The sequence below is a fragment of the Antechinus flavipes genome, chromosome 3, assembly GCF_016432865.1.
Source record: "Antechinus flavipes isolate AdamAnt ecotype Samford, QLD, Australia chromosome 3, AdamAnt_v2, whole genome shotgun sequence".
NCBI classification, from domain to species: domain Eukaryota; kingdom Metazoa; phylum Chordata; class Mammalia; order Dasyuromorphia; family Dasyuridae; genus Antechinus; species Antechinus flavipes.
In genome coordinates, this window is record NC_067400.1 from 520,626,501 (window position 1) to 520,645,193 (window position 18,693).

General features: G+C 34.4%; 1 protein-coding gene across 1 annotated transcript in view; it reads left to right on the top strand.

Moving 5' to 3' along the window:
• PGM2L1 (phosphoglucomutase 2 like 1) overlaps positions 1-18,693 on the top strand; it is a 75,557-nt gene that overhangs the window by 27,641 nt on the left and 29,223 nt on the right. Inside the window, exons 5-6 of the mRNA XM_051987122.1 lie at positions 11,052-11,135; positions 15,627-15,820. Coding sequence (XP_051843082.1) covers positions 11,052-11,135; positions 15,627-15,820 — 278 coding nt within the window. The remainder of the gene's footprint in view (positions 1-11,051; positions 11,136-15,626; positions 15,821-18,693) is intronic.

Genomic DNA, 18,693 nt, shown 5'->3' on the forward strand with positions numbered 1-18,693 from the left:
AAACATGTTAAAATATATATTAAGTCCAATATGTATCAATATAGTTATCTAATTCCCTTGCTGCACAAGAAAAATCAGATTAAAAAAAAAAAAAAGAGTAAATGAGTAAGAAAACAAAATCCAAGCAAACAACACAAAAAGAATGAGACTGTTAAGTTGTGATCTGCAGTCAGTTCTCACAGTCCTTTCTCTGGGTGTAGATAGCTCTCTTCATCACAAGATCATTGGAACTGGCATCAGTTATCTCATTGTTGGAAAGAGTCACGTTCATCAGAATTGATCATTGTGGTATATATTTGTATGTAAAAAACAAAACAATTTAAAAATAAATAAATAAACGAAATTTTAAAAATGTAATGGGCCTGAAGCTCTTGAAGCTCTCATTGCCCTGAGGTCCCTCTTAGCACTTGAAGCTAATTAGCACAATATTAACATATGCTTGGAGATAGAATGGCTGGGCCTACTCTCAGTGCAAGCTGGATGTGTTGTATAGGAGATTACACGTAGCTGATTTGGTGGGTGGAGTGAGAGAGGGAGAGGCACTGCTGGCTGAATTCCTGTTGCTATTGCTCTCATTTCAGATCGTCATCCCCCTTCATCTCCTCAAAGAATAAAGATTAAGGATTTTCCCTTATTCTGACTCCAGCTAATTTTAATATACTCTGGGTGCTAAACATGGTCATCACAAAAAAAACAAAAAAATTAAAAAAAAAAATTTTTTAAACCCCAACAATTTGGGACAGCTAGATGGTATGGTGTTTAGAGTGCTGGCCCTGAAGTCAGGAGGACCTGAGTTCAAATCTGACCTCAGACCCGTAATACTTTTTAGCTGTATGACCCTGGACAAATCACCTAACCTCAGAATTGTCTCAAAAAAACCCCAAAAATCAATTTGTCCATTTTAAGTTACTTGAAATTAATCTTGGATATTGGCTTTTATATATTAAATTTTCTATTGAGTTCAGGTTTGGTTGAAAAAAAGGCCTGAAAATCTGCAAATTCATTGAAGATCCATTTTTTTTCATTCAGTATTACAGATAATTTTGCTGCATATGATATTTTTTGGCCCCGGGCCTAATTCTTTTCTTTGCTGATATATATGATTCTAGGTCTTGTGGTTTTTTATTGTGGCTGCTGCTAAGTCCTCATATAATTCTAATGGTAGCTACAACATATTTGAATTTTTTCTTGTTTTTTGCAAATGTTTCTTTTTGATCTAAGGGTTGATTTGGACAATAATATTCCTATGTGTTTTCCACAAAGGATCTCTATGAGGTGGTGATCTATGGATTTTTTTTTTTTTCCTATTTCTACTTTACCTCAGTTTCTATCACTCCAGGACAATTGTCTGGAATTGTTTTTTGGTCATAGCTTTCAGATAGTCTGATTATCCATATATTTTCTCTCCTTGATTTGTTGTCCATATCTGTTGTTTTTCTTATGTTTCACATTGTTCTATTTTTTCATTCTTTGTATTGTTTTGTTATTTCTTGGTCTTTTGTATTTTTATAAAAGATCTTCCTCTTGCCCAATTCTAATTTTCAAAGAGTTACTTTTGTCTTTAAGATTCTGTATCTCCTTTTCTAATTAGATAACTTTTTTCACAACCTTCTTGTTTTTCTTGAGTAGTTTTTGTTTTTTAATTTTTCCTCAATGTCTCTTATTTGATTTTTAAATTCTTGTTTGAGTTCTTTTATAAATTCTCTCTAGGCAGGGAACCATCTGATGTTACTTTTTGGGGTAGAAGAAGCTTTTTTTACTTTAATGTCCTCCTCTGAAGATGAACCCTGGTCTTCTCTATTCCCATAGTAAATTTGTATGATTGGGTTCTTTCTTCTTTGCTGGTTTTTACATATATGTATGAATTATGTCTCTAGCTTCACTTCAGCTCTTTCCTCTGACCTGGAATCCCAAAACAAAAGTCCCCCCTCCTACAAGTGCCAGCAGCAGTGTCCCTGCCCCACTGCTTCTGTATTCACTAAGTGTACTGATTCCTTTTCCCCCAGGGTCACGTCTGTGCAGCACAACTGGGCCCGGCATTCCTAATCAGCTCAGCAGAGGTTCCCTTGGTCTTCCTGGACTCAGATTCTTGACTCTGCTTGAAGTTCAGGAAATGAAAGTTTCTGTGCTTTCTGCTGAGGCTCTAGCCAAACCCAGTTCACCCCAGGGGTCCCCACTTGATGTTTCTGCAGAGCCAGCCCAGAGGTGTTTGTACTTCACATAATTAATCCCAGCCAGCATCTTTCTTCAGATTTTCTTGGGTTGTGCCTGGATGACCCTGGGTCTGCCCCAAATCTTTTATCTTTCACTAGTCTATATTCACCTGGAGGTGCAAATTTGTTCTGTTTGTGGGAGAAATCTGTATAGTTGGAAATTTACTAACTTAATCCACCATCTTCCCAGAATCCTTCTTTATGCCAGTCATCTTCATTTCTGTCCTACAAATAGACTGAAGAGTCTGAGAGAGAGAATAAAGCTGACAACTTTGAACAGCTCTGCCTCACTTAGATCCAATAAGTCAATGTATGTTACATAATCAGGTTAGAAGGACCCATAGTTGGCATTGATCTTGCTATCATTTATTCCTTATACCATTAATCTTCAGCATAGGAAAGTAGAGATCATTGCTAATAACCAAGGAAACTGAATCACCTCAAACTCTATTGCCTTCACCAACATAAATGTTTGATTAGAATAAAGTTGCAGTTAACACTGCCATTCCAATTTTTAATGCAGGAATTTAATTGATTGCTGATTTGATGACGTATTTATATAGTAAGATATGAAGCATTGTCCTTTCATGGACAGACAGATCCACAAAGAGCATAGGGAACACTAAAAGTTTGTATTTAGAAGTTATTTTATGCCAAGATAAAAGAAATTGCCAAGTTTTGCCTTGGAAAAAATGTTACAAATGTTTTGGTCATAGTAGTACTCATTTTCATGACTACTTAACACCAGGCCATCAAAGATGCTGGAACCTTTGCTAGTCTCATTACACTTCAGAACATCAGTGAGCCAGTTGCTGCTGTTGTTGCTATGACTTGGCCAAAATGGTAGGTTCAAGAGAAATAATGATCTTTGGTCTTGGAAGTAATTGAAGTCAAGTCCAAGACACTCATTTGGGTAGACAGGTCTTTAATAACCTCATTCTCAACCATTTCGTCACGTGACTCAAATATATCATATACAAACACATCAGGACTGCCTGCCAACTCTGAAATGCTTGTGAATGTGTACAGTGCAGTATTGAGACTGATGAAGGCTTCAACTTCTGTATCTCTGTCATCCATGCCTATTTTGAAAAAATGGAATGCTAACCTCTTCTTTGGCACACCTGGATTCCATGAAAAAAAATCTTCAGAGATACTAAAATAGAGAAATCACAGATACATGATATCATTTTGATTCATTGTTCCATTAGCATCCCCAAGATCCAGAAACTTCTGCAGGATATTTTAAATGGCAATAAGATTAATAAGAGTTTTTCTCTTTTACTATTTGGTGTATTCCAGTTTTTTGAGGTAATTTTTTCTTCACTATTTTTAGGCCACTTTTATTTTCAAGCTATTGACTTTTCATGATTTTCTTTCATCATTGTCATTTCTTTTTCCACTTTTCCCTTCACTTCTCTTATTTAAATTTTAAAATTCTTTTTGAGCTCTTCCAGGAATTCTTTTGGGGCCTGAGACCAATTCACATTTGTCTTTGAGTCTTTAAATATAGTAATTTTTTACTTTCTTGTAATCTTCTAATTTGTTTTTTGATCATCCCTGTTACCATGGTAATTTTCTCTGATCGAGATTCTTTTTTTTTGGTTCTTTTTTTTTTCAGCCTATATCTTGACTTTTAACTGTATATTAAAGTTTCTGGGATGAAACTTTTCTGTGCCATGCTTACTTGAGCAGTCTTGGAAGTATTGTCCCAAACTTCAAGATTTTTTTGTGCTGCTGTTTTCAGAGCTAGTTTTAGAAGTTTGTAAGCTTTCAGTTCTTCCAACAAAATGATATCATCTAAAGAGATGTCTGTTTAACTTTCTTGGCTTGTGTTGTAGTCTGTGAAAAAATACAGGCACTCTTTTCAGCCTGTAATATTATGACCAGGCTCTGGGCTTCCCTATGACCATAAACTCTGGTATGCTAGTGCTCCTCTACATTTGGGACCTGTGACCTGGATCCAGAACCTAGTCTGTATAATACAAGAGTCCTGTACCCAGTGCCAGCAGAGGAACCCCTATAATTTCCTTTTAACAAATTGTTGGACCTTTTTTTTTTTGATATGTGCACTTAGTACGCTGGAAGCAACCACTGCAGCATTGATTTGATCACCTCTAAAGCCAGCTGCTGGTGTGCTGGGGCAAAACCTGTACTGGAATGCACTTCTTTCTCACTCTGTGGGATAGAACTTTCTTTCAACCTTCTAAGTTGTTTTGAACTGGAAAGTTGTTTCATCCTGCCCTTTTGTAGGATCTGCTGTTCCAGAATTTGTTTTGAGGCATCATTTAAAGTTGTTTGAAGAGCAGTTGGGGAGAACTTGAGTGAGTTCCTGTCTTTTCATCTTGGCTCTATCTCTGAAAATTTTTCAGTGAACACAACTTTTTTTCTCTTTTAGGGAAGAAAAGAAAAAAAAATTCTCATAACAAATTTACATAATCAAAGAAAAGATGTCTCACTTGAAACATTTCTAAAATTTATATGTCTCAGTCTTCATCTTGAGTATATTACCTCTGTCAGAATAGGTAATAGCATCATCTAGAATTGTGATTGGTCATTGCCTTGATCAGAAATTTTAAATCTTGAAAAATTGTTTATCTTTACAATGTTGAAGTTACATATACTTTGTTCTTTTGGTTTTATTTCACTCTATTTCAGTTCATACAACTCTTCCTAGGTTTCTCTGAAATTATCCTTTTCACAATTTTTTATAGCACAATAGTAATGAAATACATTTACATACCATTTAATTTGTCCATCCATTTCTCAATTGATGAACACTCCTTTCCCCTTAATTTCTACTTGTTTGTCACCACAAAAAGTTGCTACATATATTTTGGTACATAAGGATCAAATTGACTTTGATATATAATGTTATACTTACTGGACTTTCCTATGCCATGCTTCCTTTGGCAATCTCTACTTTGGATTCTGCTCGAGACCACTTTGCACAATGACAGGCCAATGCCTTTATCTTTCCTACACTCAAGCCTTCACAGCATTTCTGTGTCATTTTAATCACATGTCACCATGTTAACCTCCTCTTTACTTGTTTTTTGCCCATTAGAATGCAAACTTTGGCTGTTGCTACTGCTGTTGCTGCTGCAATTGCACATGTTCTTGGTGGCAGCAAGTATAGAAAGAAAGGAGGAGGAGGAGGGGAAGGGAATAACCACTTCTCTGCCCTCTCTCTTCCCTAGTTTTTTTGCACATATTCTTCCCACACCATCACAGAGGCACACTATGGGCTATATATGCATTGAGGGTGGTAGTGGCCTTTTTCTTCCTCTCCCTGAGCCCCTCAAGTTAGTCCAGACACCTGATTCATTTCTCAGTCCAGATAATTGACTCTTTCTTTAGACTTCTTCAGTCCCATTCTCCATCCATGCCCTTCTTTTCTCCAGTCCACTTTGCACAGCTAAGTACTAAGAAAAAAAAATGAATGTGGATAGTCAGTGCATGAGCTGAGCCAAGGTGATGGAATAGCAAGAAGATACATAGTTGAGGTTTCCATTATAACTCCTCTATACAGATTTGGAAAATACATCAGACCCACTCCTAATTGGTAAATTAAAAAAATCCACAGCAGTTTTTTTTTTTTTTTTCCTAGAACAGCTCATTAAAGAGAGATGTATGGAGAGGTTCATGGATACTTTTCTAGCCAGGAATGGAAGTGCCAAATATTCTAGCATAGGGAAACACTAAGCACTGAGGCAAGAAGAAATCTCAGACCTTTACAAAGGAGGCCGACCTTGTACAGGAACATGTATCAACTGGCAGCTTTGTTGCTCACTACCTACTCTGTTCCATGTCACAGATCCAGGGTAGAATGGAGAATTTTTCTGAGGAGATCTGAATTAAAAGTGACATTCTAGGATGAATGGCAATCAGAGGCTCTAAAGCTGTGTCCTAAGTGAGGAAAACATTCAGAAACAAGCAGCAGCTACATAGTTCTAACCTCAGAGAAAAAGTAGGAGATGCCCTAGTTCCAGGCTCCAGCCTAGTCTAAAGCCTGCAGTAAAATACCAAGGCAGGAAGTCCAGACCAAAAGGGAATCTGCAATTGTTACTGAATGGGCAGAGCTTTCCATTTGGATGGTAGTGGCTAAGTCCATCAATAATCTGCTACAATGATTTTCAAATATTTTGGTCTCAGAACCCCTTTACATTCTTATCTTTAATACTATTTTATTTTTGCAATTACATATAAAAACAATTTTTAATTTTTTTTTAAATTTTGAGCTCCAGATTCTTTCCCTTCTTTCCTGTACTCCCTCTTTCCTGAGATATCAAACAGTTTGATCTAGGTTATATATGTGCATTCATACAAAGCACATTTCCATATTAATTATGTAGTAAAAGAAAGTAGATCAAAATAAAGAAAACAAATATAGTCTGCCATGATCTTCATCAGATAGCATTTCTTTTAAAATTGTCTTGGATCATATTAATAAGAATAGCTAAGCTATTCACAATTGATCATCAATATTCACAATATTGATCACAATATTGCTGTGTACAATGTTCTTCTGATCCTGCTCACTTCATTTTACATGAGTTCATGTGAGTCTTTCCAAGTTTTTCTGACTGCATTCATTTCTTGTAGAATAACAATATTCCATCACAATCATCTACTACAGTTTGTTCAGTTATAATTTTGTACAAATGGGTTCTTTTTTCTTTTAAAAAAAATATCTCTTTGGGAGATACCAAGTCGTATTGTTGGGTCAAAGGGTATACATAGTTTTATAACTTTTGCCATAGTTCCAAATTGCTCTCCAGAATGATTGGATCAGTTCACAATTCCATCAGTATCCCAGTTTTCCCACATGCCTTCCCATATTCCACATTTTTCTTTTCTGTCATATTAGCTTACCTAACAGATGTGGGATAGTACCTCAGACATATGTTTTCTTTTTTGTTTTGTTTTGTGAGACAATTGGAGTTAAGTGACTTGCCCAAGTCACATAGTTAATAAGTATCAAATGTCTGAGGCCACATTTTAGTTCTCCTGATTCCAGGGTCAATGCTCTATCCACTGTGTTACCTATCTGCCCCTAAGACTTGTTTTAATTTGTCTTTCTCTAACCAATAGTAATTTTTTCTGTATAACTATAGCTAGCTTTGATTTCTTTGTCTGAAAATTGTCTGTTCATATATATCTTTTGATTATCAATTGTGGATGACTTGTATTCTTACGAAGTTGACTCAATTCTCTATATATTTGGGAAATGAAAACTTTATTAGAGATACTTACTTTAAAAATTGTTTCTTAACTTTTTGTTTTCATTCTAATCACCCATTTGATATAGTGTAATACTTGCTCTTATTTGGGCATTTCCCCCTTAATAACAGATTTGATAAATAAATGATTCCATGCTTTCCTAATTTGATTAAAGTATCATCCTTTACAACTTAACAATCATGTACTCATTTTGACCTTATTTTGTATAGAGTGTGAGATGTTGGCCTATACCTAGTTCCTGCAAAACTGTTTTCTTTTTTTCTGGCTTTTTCATTTAATTAAACAAAAATTTATAGATCATATAGTTCTCCATTGTACACATTCTTTATAGTTGCTCCTCAATATATTTATAATGCAAAACTATTTTCTAATTTTCCCAGCGGTTTTTGTCAAATTGTTTCTTGTCCCCAAAACTTGGATCTTTGGCTTTATTGTACACTAGATTACTATGGTTATTTACTACTGTGTATTGTGTGGCTAATTTGATCCACCATCCTATTTTTTAGCCAATATTAGATTTGTTTTGATTAGGGCTGTGCAATACATTTTGAAGTCTGGTGTGGTTGGGACACTCCTTCCTTCCTACTTTTTTCATTAATTCCTTTGATATTCTTGGCTTTTTATTCTTCCAGATGAATTTTGTTCTTCCAGAAAAATTTTGTTACTATTTTTCTAAATCCATAAAATAATTTTTTATTAGTTTGATTGGTATGGCACTGAATAAGTAAATTCATTTATATAGAGTTGTCATTTTTTATTATATTGGCTTAGCCTACTTATAAACAATTAATATTTTTCTAGTTTTTCATATCTAGCTTTATTGGAGTGCAAAGTGTTTTATAATTGTGTTTGCATAGTTCCTGGGTTTGTCTTGGCATGTAGATTCCTAATTATTTTATGTTGACTACAGTTATTTTAAATAGAATTTCTCTTTCTATTTCTTTCTTTTGGATTTTACTGGTAATTTATAGAAATGCTGATGATTTATATGAGCTTATTTTATGTCCTGTACCTTTTTTATAGTTGTTATTTCAGTTAGCTTTTTAGTTGATTTCTGTAAGTATTCAGTAATATTATTGCAGAGAGTGGTGGTTTTGTTTCTTCATTGCCAATTCTGTTTCCTTCGATTTCGTTTTAATTTGTATTCAGATATCATCAGTTCTTTCTCTGGATATGCATTTTTCACCAAAAGTTCTTCAGAGTTATCTTGGGATTATGCTATTGCTGAGAATAGCTAAGTTGTTCACAGTTAAAATGTTAACTGTAAATATCATCTTAAAATATTGCTTTTACTTTGTATACAGTACATTTCATTTTTCATCAGCTCATATATATCCTGCCAGGTTTTTTTGAGAGCATTCTGCTTGTCATTTCTTAATTGCACTATAATATTCCAAAATACTCATATACTACAATTTGTTCAGTCATTCCCCAATTGATCGACATCCCTCCACTTTTTAATTCTTTACCCCCAGAAAAGAGCTACTATAAATATTTTTTACAAAAGGTCCTTTTCCTTTTTGTTTTTTAATCCCTTTTGGGATATAGACCCAGTAGTGATAATGTGAGATCAAAGGGTAAGAATAGTTTTATAGTCCTTTGGGCATAATTCCAAATTGCTGTACAGAATTGTTAATCAGTTTATAACTCCCCAGCAGTGCATTAACATCTCATTTTCCCCAGGTCCCCTCCAGCATTTATCATTTTCCTCTTCTGTTCTATTAGCCAGTTTAATTGATAAGAAATGGTTTCAAAATTATATTAATTTGTATTTCTCCAATCATTAGTGAATTAGAGCATTTTTCATGTGGCTATAGATAGCTTTGGTTACTTCATCTGAAAATTGTTAATATCTTTTGATTATTTATCAATCAGGAAATGACTTATTTTTATAAATTTGACTTAGTTCCCTGTATGAGAAATGAGACCTTTGTCAGAGAAACTTGCTTCAAAGTTTTTTTCACAGTTATTATTGCTAACTGCACTTCCCTTTATTCTACTCTCCTTTTGTATTCTGTTTTATCTCTTCTTTCACCCTGTTCTCAAATGTTTTGCATCTAACCATCCTGTCCCCCAATCTCTTCCTTTTTATCCTTTTCCCTCCTACTTTTCTGTAGAGCAAGATAGATTTTTATACACAATTGAGAGAATATATTCTTTCTGCCTTGATCCAATAAGTTTCACTCACCTCCCTTTTTTTCCCCATCAGTATAAAAGCTTTTTTTGGCCTCTTTTATGTGAAATAATTTATCCCATCTGCCTCTCCTTTTCCCTTCTTCCCAGTTCATTCCTCTTTCACCCCTTAATTTTACTTCTTTAGATATTATCCTTTCATATTCAACTCATACCTATGCCCTCTGTTTATATATACTTCTTCTAAATTCCCTAAGATTTAATGAGTTACAAGTGTCAACTTCAGTTTAAACAGTAAACAGTAACCAGTAACCTTATTAAGTCCCTTATGATTTCCCTTTCCTATTTATCTTTTTATGTTTCTCTTGAGTCTTGTATCTCAAAGTCACATTTTCTATAAATCTCTGATATTTTTCATAAACAATGCTTAAAAGTCCTCTATTTCATTGAAGGTCCAATTTTTCCCCTGAAGGATTATGCTGTTTTACTGGGTATGCAATTTTTTTTATTTTTTATTTTTTTTGCTGAGGCAATTGGGATTAAGTAACTTGCTCAGGGTCACACAGCTAAAAAGTGTTAAGTGTCTGAGGGCAGATTTGAACTCAGGTCCTCCTGACTTCAGGGATGGTGCTCTATCCAATGCGTTACCTAGTTGCCTCCACCCTTAATTAAACTTAAGAGGAGGGAAACATCCCAGTTACCAAAGTTTCTAGCTTTCTGGGAGTTCTCTATAGACAAGCACAATTTTGCTTGCTTGCATTTATATCTCAGTTCTTCGTACAGTGCCTAGAACGCAGGAGGTGCTTAATAAATGCTTTATCAGTTATCTTTTTGGTATCTGTACTATCATTACATTTAATGGTGTTAGCATTTTCTCATTCACCCAGTCATTTAAATTCTCTATGGATCTGTGCCTTTTATTTGTTGTATCATTTTTACTGCTCCCTTTATTGCATTTTGATATTTAATACAAAACAGATAGAGGGCTGGGCCTGGAATCAGGAAGACCTGTGTTCCAATGTGGCCTCAAATACTAATCTCTATCTGCTTCAATTTCCTCATCTGCAAAATGGGAACAATAATAGCACAAGGGTTGTGGTTGTGATTATTGTTGTTGTTTAGAGACAGTCAGGGTTAAGTGACTTGCCAGGGTCACATAGCTACTAGGTGTCAAGAGTCTGAGGCTGGATTTGAAGTCAAGTCCTCCTGATGCTAAGGACCCGGGTTGTTGTGAGGGTAAAATTTGATAATATTTGTAAAAACACTTTATAAATGTTGAAGTACTAAGTAAATGCTGGCGATTTTTATTGTTAGCTATGATTAAACTATATAATAAGTCAGCAGATATTGATTAAGCACCTGATATATGTTAGGCCCTGGGTATAGAAAGACAATAAAACAGATTATTTTTAAATCGAAATTTAATAACAAAATAATTAATTGATTTATGATCTTTTTCAGCCCTATGCCGTTCAAGAACTGAAAGCAGTTGCAGGTGTAATGATTACTGCTTCCCATAACCGTAAGGAAGACAATGGATACAAGGTAAAACATGAGGATCCATACTTTTTTGACAAAAAATTAAGATGTCTGATAAAATCAAGATCTAGATGATTATTATAAAATTATAAATTATTATAATTACAAATTATAATATTGTTGAGCTACAACTGCTAGAATGATATTTAACAAGAATGCTATAAAGGTCTGTGTTTTGGTTCAGAACTTCAACATTCAAAAACAGGATAAAGAATATTCAGTTTGTTAGCAGTTATGAAGTAAAAATAGTGATAGTATGATAGGAAAAAATTGTAAAAGCATCATTAAAAACAATGAAAATACAGGTACTTGATAGATAGACTGTTGTACCTTATACTAGTTAGAGTATATCAAGGGCATAATTTCAGGCACCGTATTTTAGAACAGACATTGACAAATTAGTGAGTACTCAGAGGAGAGGGAAAGCCATATTCTATTTTTGCAAAAGGCCATGGTTCACATAAAGGTCACTTAAAGAATTGCTGACTGCTGTGTAGGTCATAAACCCTTGTTTCTGCCACAATAACTGCACAGATAGAGTTTTCATTAAATAGGCAATAAGAAAATAATAAAAGAAATCTAACTATCCTTGATGAATTCAAATTTTCTGGACCTAATAAACTATATCTTTGGGTATTGACAGAATTGGGTAATGTTATTGCTAAGGCACGAGCCATAATATTTGAAAGATTTTGTAGAATGGGAGAGATGCCTCTACACCCAAAGAAAGAACAGTATTGGAGAAGAATAAAGGTTCTGATTTTTTTTTTAAAAGAAAAAGAGGATCGAGCTTGAAAACTATAAGCCAATAAACTTAATTTCTGGGGAAAATTCTAGAATAAGTTATTAAAGAGATAATTAGTAAAATTTAGAAAATGAAGGTTCCAAAGAATCATCAAGTAGTTATGCTAGACTAATTTCCTTTTTTGACAGACTTATTAACCTGGTAGATTGGAAGATAGGAACTCATTTAATAAAGTTTCTCATACTATTAATACTGTTGGAAAAGATGGAAAGATTTGGGCTAGACAGTATAGTTTGATAGATTCAGAATGTTTGAAATGCTTGATTTACAGTGATGGCTTGTTTGGTGACAACTTGGCAAGAGTTCTTCAATAGAATGCCCTTGCAATCTCTGTTTAGCTCTGTATCATTTACCATTTTTATCAATATTTTATCAGTGATTTCAATTAAGGCTTACGTGGTAAGATGAGAAACTTGCATATAACCCAAAGCTGAGGAGAACTAACACTCTAGACGACAGTTTCCAAAAAAGATATTGAAAGGCTTGAGCACTGGGGCTAGATTTAATAAGAGGAAATTTATTTGGGGCAAATGCAATGTCTTATACTTCATAAGCGTGAGGTAAAGGAGGCATGCTTGGAACAAAAGACCCGAGGTGTAGCAGATTGTATGTTCATACCGAGTCAGCAGTGGGGTGTGCAGGACAACGAGTGCTGAACCCAGAGGCAGAGCCTTCCAGGGAGAGCCACTGTACTCTTGGCCTGGTCAGACTGCTTCTGCAGTACTGAGTTCAGTTCTGTTTGCAACAGCCACTTCCAGAGGACGGGACTAGAATGATGAAGAGCACTGAGCCAATTCAAATAAGAATTGGCTGAAGGAAATGGGATGAGTTAGCCTAGAGAAGAGAAGCTTTGAGGATACACAGATGCTATACTCAAATACTTGGAAGGCCTATTATGTATAAAAAGGATTCAGCTTACTTTGTTTGGTACCAAAGGGTAAAACCAGCAAATTTAGGTTAAGACAGCTGGGTGGTACAGTGGGTAGAGTGGGGGGAATCAGGAAGATCCGAGTTCAAATCTGGCCTCAGACACTTTACTATCTGTGTGACCCTAAGCAAGTCACTTACTCCTATTTATCTTGGTTCCTCATCTTTAAATGAACTGGAGAAGGAAATAGCAAACCACTTCACTATTTATGCCAAGAAAACCAAATTGGGAGTCACAGAGTTGTACCTAACTGAAACACATGAATAACAACAACAAAATTTAAGTTTGTTGTCAGGAGAAATTGCTAAATGTTAAAACTGTCCAAAAATTTAATAGAATGCTTTGAGAACTGTTGGGTTTCCTCTCACTGTTGTTGTTCAGGAAAAGCTGGATAACTACTTGTTTTATGCGTAATAATGGTGACTTGTTTTTGACTTTTGTTATGACTACATGGCTTTTGAGGTCTCATCTAAGCCTGAAATTGTGTTTCTTTCATTAGAAACATTATCATTTGAGAAACAGTTGCAAAACCTTGAATGTTTAGCCTAGAGAAGAAGAAATTTTAAAAGAAACTAAAAAAGAATTGATTCAAGCAATCAATGTGCATTTATTATATGTTTACTATGTGCCAAGCACTGCTCTAAGTTATAGAGATTCAAAGAAAGGCAACAATTATTCAAAGTTATTACTAATGATTAAGTATTTATCATGCAGATACCTCTGTTTGTTGCTGGGTAAGGGTACAAAGTTTTGATAATACATGATACCTGTTTTTTTTGGAGCTTAGTCTTGGGTGACAGGAGAGATGCTACCCATACACAAATAAATCTGAATAAGACACAAGTGTGTGTGGGGGAAAGATATGTTTTGGGAATTACAAAAATAGAATTCATTCCTGACTTGAGGGGATGAGGAAAACTGTGTAGGAAGAGGAAGATTTGAGTAAGACAGAGTTTGCAGACCACAACCTGAGGGCCAGTTTTTCCTGTTTAGCCTAAACATATCCTTTAACCATTATTGTTAGAAAACCAAGACTCCCAAAAGTACAATGATGTACCCGGAGCCTTGCAGGACCAAAGTTCCATGACTCCACATTTAAGATCTTTACTTCGAGAAAGAAAATGCAGAGGAGTGGGATTCTTCTTGCCTTGGAAAGCTTTCTGGCACAAGTCATTAGATTTAAGTACTATTCTAATGCAATTTTTGTAATATGTTGCCTAGAGAAAATGGGAAGCATCAGTATTCCTCCCCAAGGAGTAAGAAAGTAATAAGATAGAAAATGGGGGAAGAAGATTTAAGGAAGAAAGCCTGAGAAGTAAAGGATCACTATATTTTTCAAGCAGAAAGAAGTGCAAGCTCTTGTGGTGTTTCAAATGAAAGAATTAAAACTAATGGATAAAAATTAGAGATCCAAGCAAACTCAACATACTAAAGGACTGGCTAGCAACAAGGGCTATCTCATGAAATGATGTGTTTCCTGATTCCTGAAGGTATTCATATAAAAGCTGACCTTTCCCATTCTATGTGTTCAAGTAGGAATTATATGGAAGATTTGCATGTTTAACCTGTATCAGATTGCTTGCTATCTTGGGAAGTGGGGAGAAGGGGCAAGAGGGAGAAATATTTGAAACACAAGATTTTACAAAAGTTAATGTTGTAAACTATCTTTGAATGTATTTAGAAAAATAAAATACTATCAAAATACAAAAAAAGAAGAAGAAGAAGAAACTATATGTGATAATCTATTAAGAGTCCTGAGGAGAGGTTCCTACATAGGAAATTTAACTAAATAAAAAATAAAAAAGGAAGAGACCTTAGAGATAATTTTAACATCCTTTCCCCCCTTGCCTTATTTATGTAGAGTTGAGTATCTGATGTTATGACTTGATTTGTGCTGATGAGTTGTGTTTTAATTGATTCTCATTAATTAATTAATTCTCATATATATATATATATATATATATATATATATATATATTATAATTATATATATATATTATATATATATATAATATATATATATAATATTAATATATATATATATATATATTCTGCTTCTGTTAAAAAATATATGCTTTCTTTTTACTGAGAATCCTGGAATGATCGTTGCCATAATCGGCATTAATTGGACTGATCTATGTGAAATGTCACTTAGTGGTTCATTAGCTCAATATATTTTTATAGAAAGCCAAATTTTCATGGGAATTAATGAAAGGTAAATCGATAATTTTAATTATGTTGGTCATCACATAAATCTTTAGTGTAGCATTTAATGCCTCTCCAGTCTGATTCAGCCCTATCTTTCTAGACTTAATTTACATACTCCACTTTCTAGCCAAACTGGACTTCCAGTTGTTCTCTAATTTCATCCTGCTTCCAATTTTAAATTCTGTTATTTTTGTTTTTTGTCCATTTGGGTTTATTGTTTCTCCATTCTCAAAATTGTACATCTTATCTTTTGAAGTCCTTATCGAGAATAGGTGTTCCTCTTTTCTGGAGATTTACCTGAGTCTCTTAGCTAAAAAAATAATCTCACTTTCCTTAACTTTTCTTTTCTTTTCCCTTAACTTTTCTTAGTATATTTCTCTAGTTTTGATTCTTTATCACAGATCTTACCAATTTAGGTAAATGCCACATCTGCCCATTTGATTTTAAACTCCCTAAGGAGCTTTTTTTTTTTTTTCCCAATTTTGTATTCTTGTGCTTTGCACATAGGAGATTCTTTGATGAATGTTTGTTGAAAAATTGTTCTTAAATCATTCAGGTATATTGGGAAACAGGTGCTCAGATTACATCTCCTCATGATAAAGAGATCCTGAAATGTATAGAAGAAAATGTTGAGCCCTGGATTGATTCCTGGAATGAAAATCTAGTGGATACCAGCCCCCTGAAACAAGATCCTCTGCAGGATATTTGTACACGTTACATGGAAGATCTGAAAAAGATCTGTTTTCACAGGTACTTGCTCAGGAAAATGTGTTAACTTCACTTTATGGCAAGGCCAAAAAATAGGGATGTATTGAACAGTAACAAAATCAACCATCAGAGTCAGAGAGAGAACATGGACACAGTTGGTGTTGGGGGAGGTAAGAGAGGAGCACAGCCAGACAGAGATGATAAAAATAGAAGAAAGAAGGAGGAGAAAAAAAAAAAAAGAGAGAGAGAATATTTCGTCCTACCTTCTTCAAGCTTCCTTTTTGACATTAAAAACCAGAGTTCATGGCCATTCCTAAGGCATCTAGTTTGCTGTGTTTTCTTAGGTAAGTTATTCTCTAGGTGTTTGTAGTCCATTGACTATTTTGAAGTCATTCTTCTGAGTCTTTTTTTCTGAGAGGGTAGTAGGGCATAGGTTCTTATTTATTACACTGAAATAATTTCAAAAGGGTAAGTAATCTACATAAAATGAAATTTTCATTTCTTGCTATTAAAATTTATTATTTAGCTATCACTGAAAATCACTGAAAAACTACCTTTTTGGAGGGCAGCATACATTTTTTCACTTTCCCTAATTCCCCAGAGAACTCCCTAAAAAAGCAGAGTTTTTCAAATGTTTTTACTTGCTTCATTTTCTCTTTATTTCTCCCCAGTAAGGTATTTTGTATTGTCTGTTGTCATCTTTAATATACTTTAAATTTTTTTTCTGAATAAGGCCTCGGATAATCTTTTTTTAAATGAAATTTAGTCAATTAAATACAGTACTTAACTATAAAATGTTTGCTGGATATGTGAAAAAAAAAAAGACTTGTTCCTTGTTCTGGATAATAATAATAAACCCATGTTTCTATAATATTAAACAGTTTATTAACTGCTTTCTCATAACAACTCTGTGGAGTAAGTAGTGCAGAAATCATTTCTATTTTATAGAAGAGGAAATAGGCTTAGAAAGGAAAGTATTTTATTCAAGGTCACACGGTAATTAGTAGAGATAGGCTTGAATCCTCATATCTTTTGGTTCTAAATTTTATGCCACATTTACCTCTTAGGCAAAAAGAGTCTATATATGTAATATTGTCAACTTGTATGCTTTCTCTGATCCTAGGGGATCACTCTCCATCATTCTCAAAATATATGTCGAATCTTGCTAATATGATCCAGATCTAGATATAGAAGAATCCAGTAGTAGCAAAAAGTTTTGTGGGATAAATATAAGACCTCCATGTTGCTTCAGTATGGAGAGTTCATATCTGGTTTGATATGTAGGCAAGATAGTAGTTTCATATGAAGTTAAAGTCAAATTCTCATAAAATGGATGTGGGACCAACCTAGATTAATAATTTTGCACTGGCCACCTAATACTCCCTAAAAGGGGATCTTAGGATATAATACTAGTTGTTATTTTATATAAAATATATGTTGTTATATATAAAATTCCTGGCCTCATTCCCTTAATTGCCGATGCAAACCTTTCTGAAGTTTTACTTATATTTCTGCATGAGCTAAAGAAGATTTTAGTTGTTCTGATTAAGATCTAGGGGTTGTAGCAGACTGCAAGCTCAAAAGGAGGCCGCAATGTTATATAGCAGGCCAAAAAAAAATCTCATGGAATTTTAGTTTAAGAAAGAAAGGCAGAGCTTTGAGGAGATTGGGAAATGATAGGAACCTGTCTTCTGCTTGTTCTCCTGAGATCTCATCTGTATTATTGCTTAGTACACCACAGTGGAGATAGAATATTAAGATTAGAGATACAAATAGTAATGAAAACAGTGAAAGAAACAGAGTCTTTTCAACTAAAAATGAGCATCAACTGAAGGAATGAGCAGGTTTAGACTAAAAAAGGAAGGACTTATATGACACAATATCTTTTTTCAAGTCTTTGAAGGGCTTTCATCTGATGAAAGACTAGACTTCTTCCATTTTGCCCCAGAAAGCAAAACCAAGAGCAGTGGGTGGCAGTTAGAGGCAAATTTGAATTTGATGTCAGGAAAATCTTCCCTGATAATTAGAGTGATCTTAACAAAAGTCAAGAAAATCGAAGTAATTAATGGAAAAAACATAAGGAAGAAGATCCAGCCTTACCAGATGTAATGTAACTGTACTGTCAGGTGGTAATTATCAAAACTATCTGGTGCTGACTAAGAAATAGAAAGATGGATCAGTGAAAGAGAATAATATTTACAATAGTAATTAACTACAACAATTTTATGTTTGGTAAATGCAAAGATTTAAGCTTTTGAGACAAGAACTCATTACTTTTTTTTTTCTTTTTTTCTTTTTTTTTATTTAATGATTACTTTATAATGACAACATTATTCCTTGCACTCGTTTCTTTTCCGATTTTTTTTCCCCCTCCCTCCCTCCACCCCCTCCCCTAGATGGCAAGCAGTCCTTTATATGTTGGATATGTTGCAGTATATCCTAGATACAATATATGTTTGCAGAACCGAACAGTTCTCTTGTTGCATAGGGAGAATTGGATTCAGAAGGTATAAATAACCCGGGAAGAAAAACTGAAATGCAGATAGTTCACATTTGTTTCCCAGTGTTCGTTCTTTGGGTGTAGCTGCTTATGTCCGTCATTTATCAATTGAAACTTAGTTAGGTCTCTTTGTCAAAGAAATCCACTTCCATCAAAATATGTCCTCATACAATATCATTGTCGAAGTGTATAATGATCTCCTGGTTCTGCTCATTTCACTTAGCATCAGTTCATGTAAGTCTCGCCAGTCCTCTCTGTATTCATCCTGCTGGTCATTTCTTACAGAACAATAATATTCCATAACATTCATATACCACAATTTACCCAGCCATTCTCCAATTGATGGGCATCCATTCGATTTCCAGTTTCTAGCCACTACAAATAGGGCTGCTACAAACATTTTGGCACATACAGG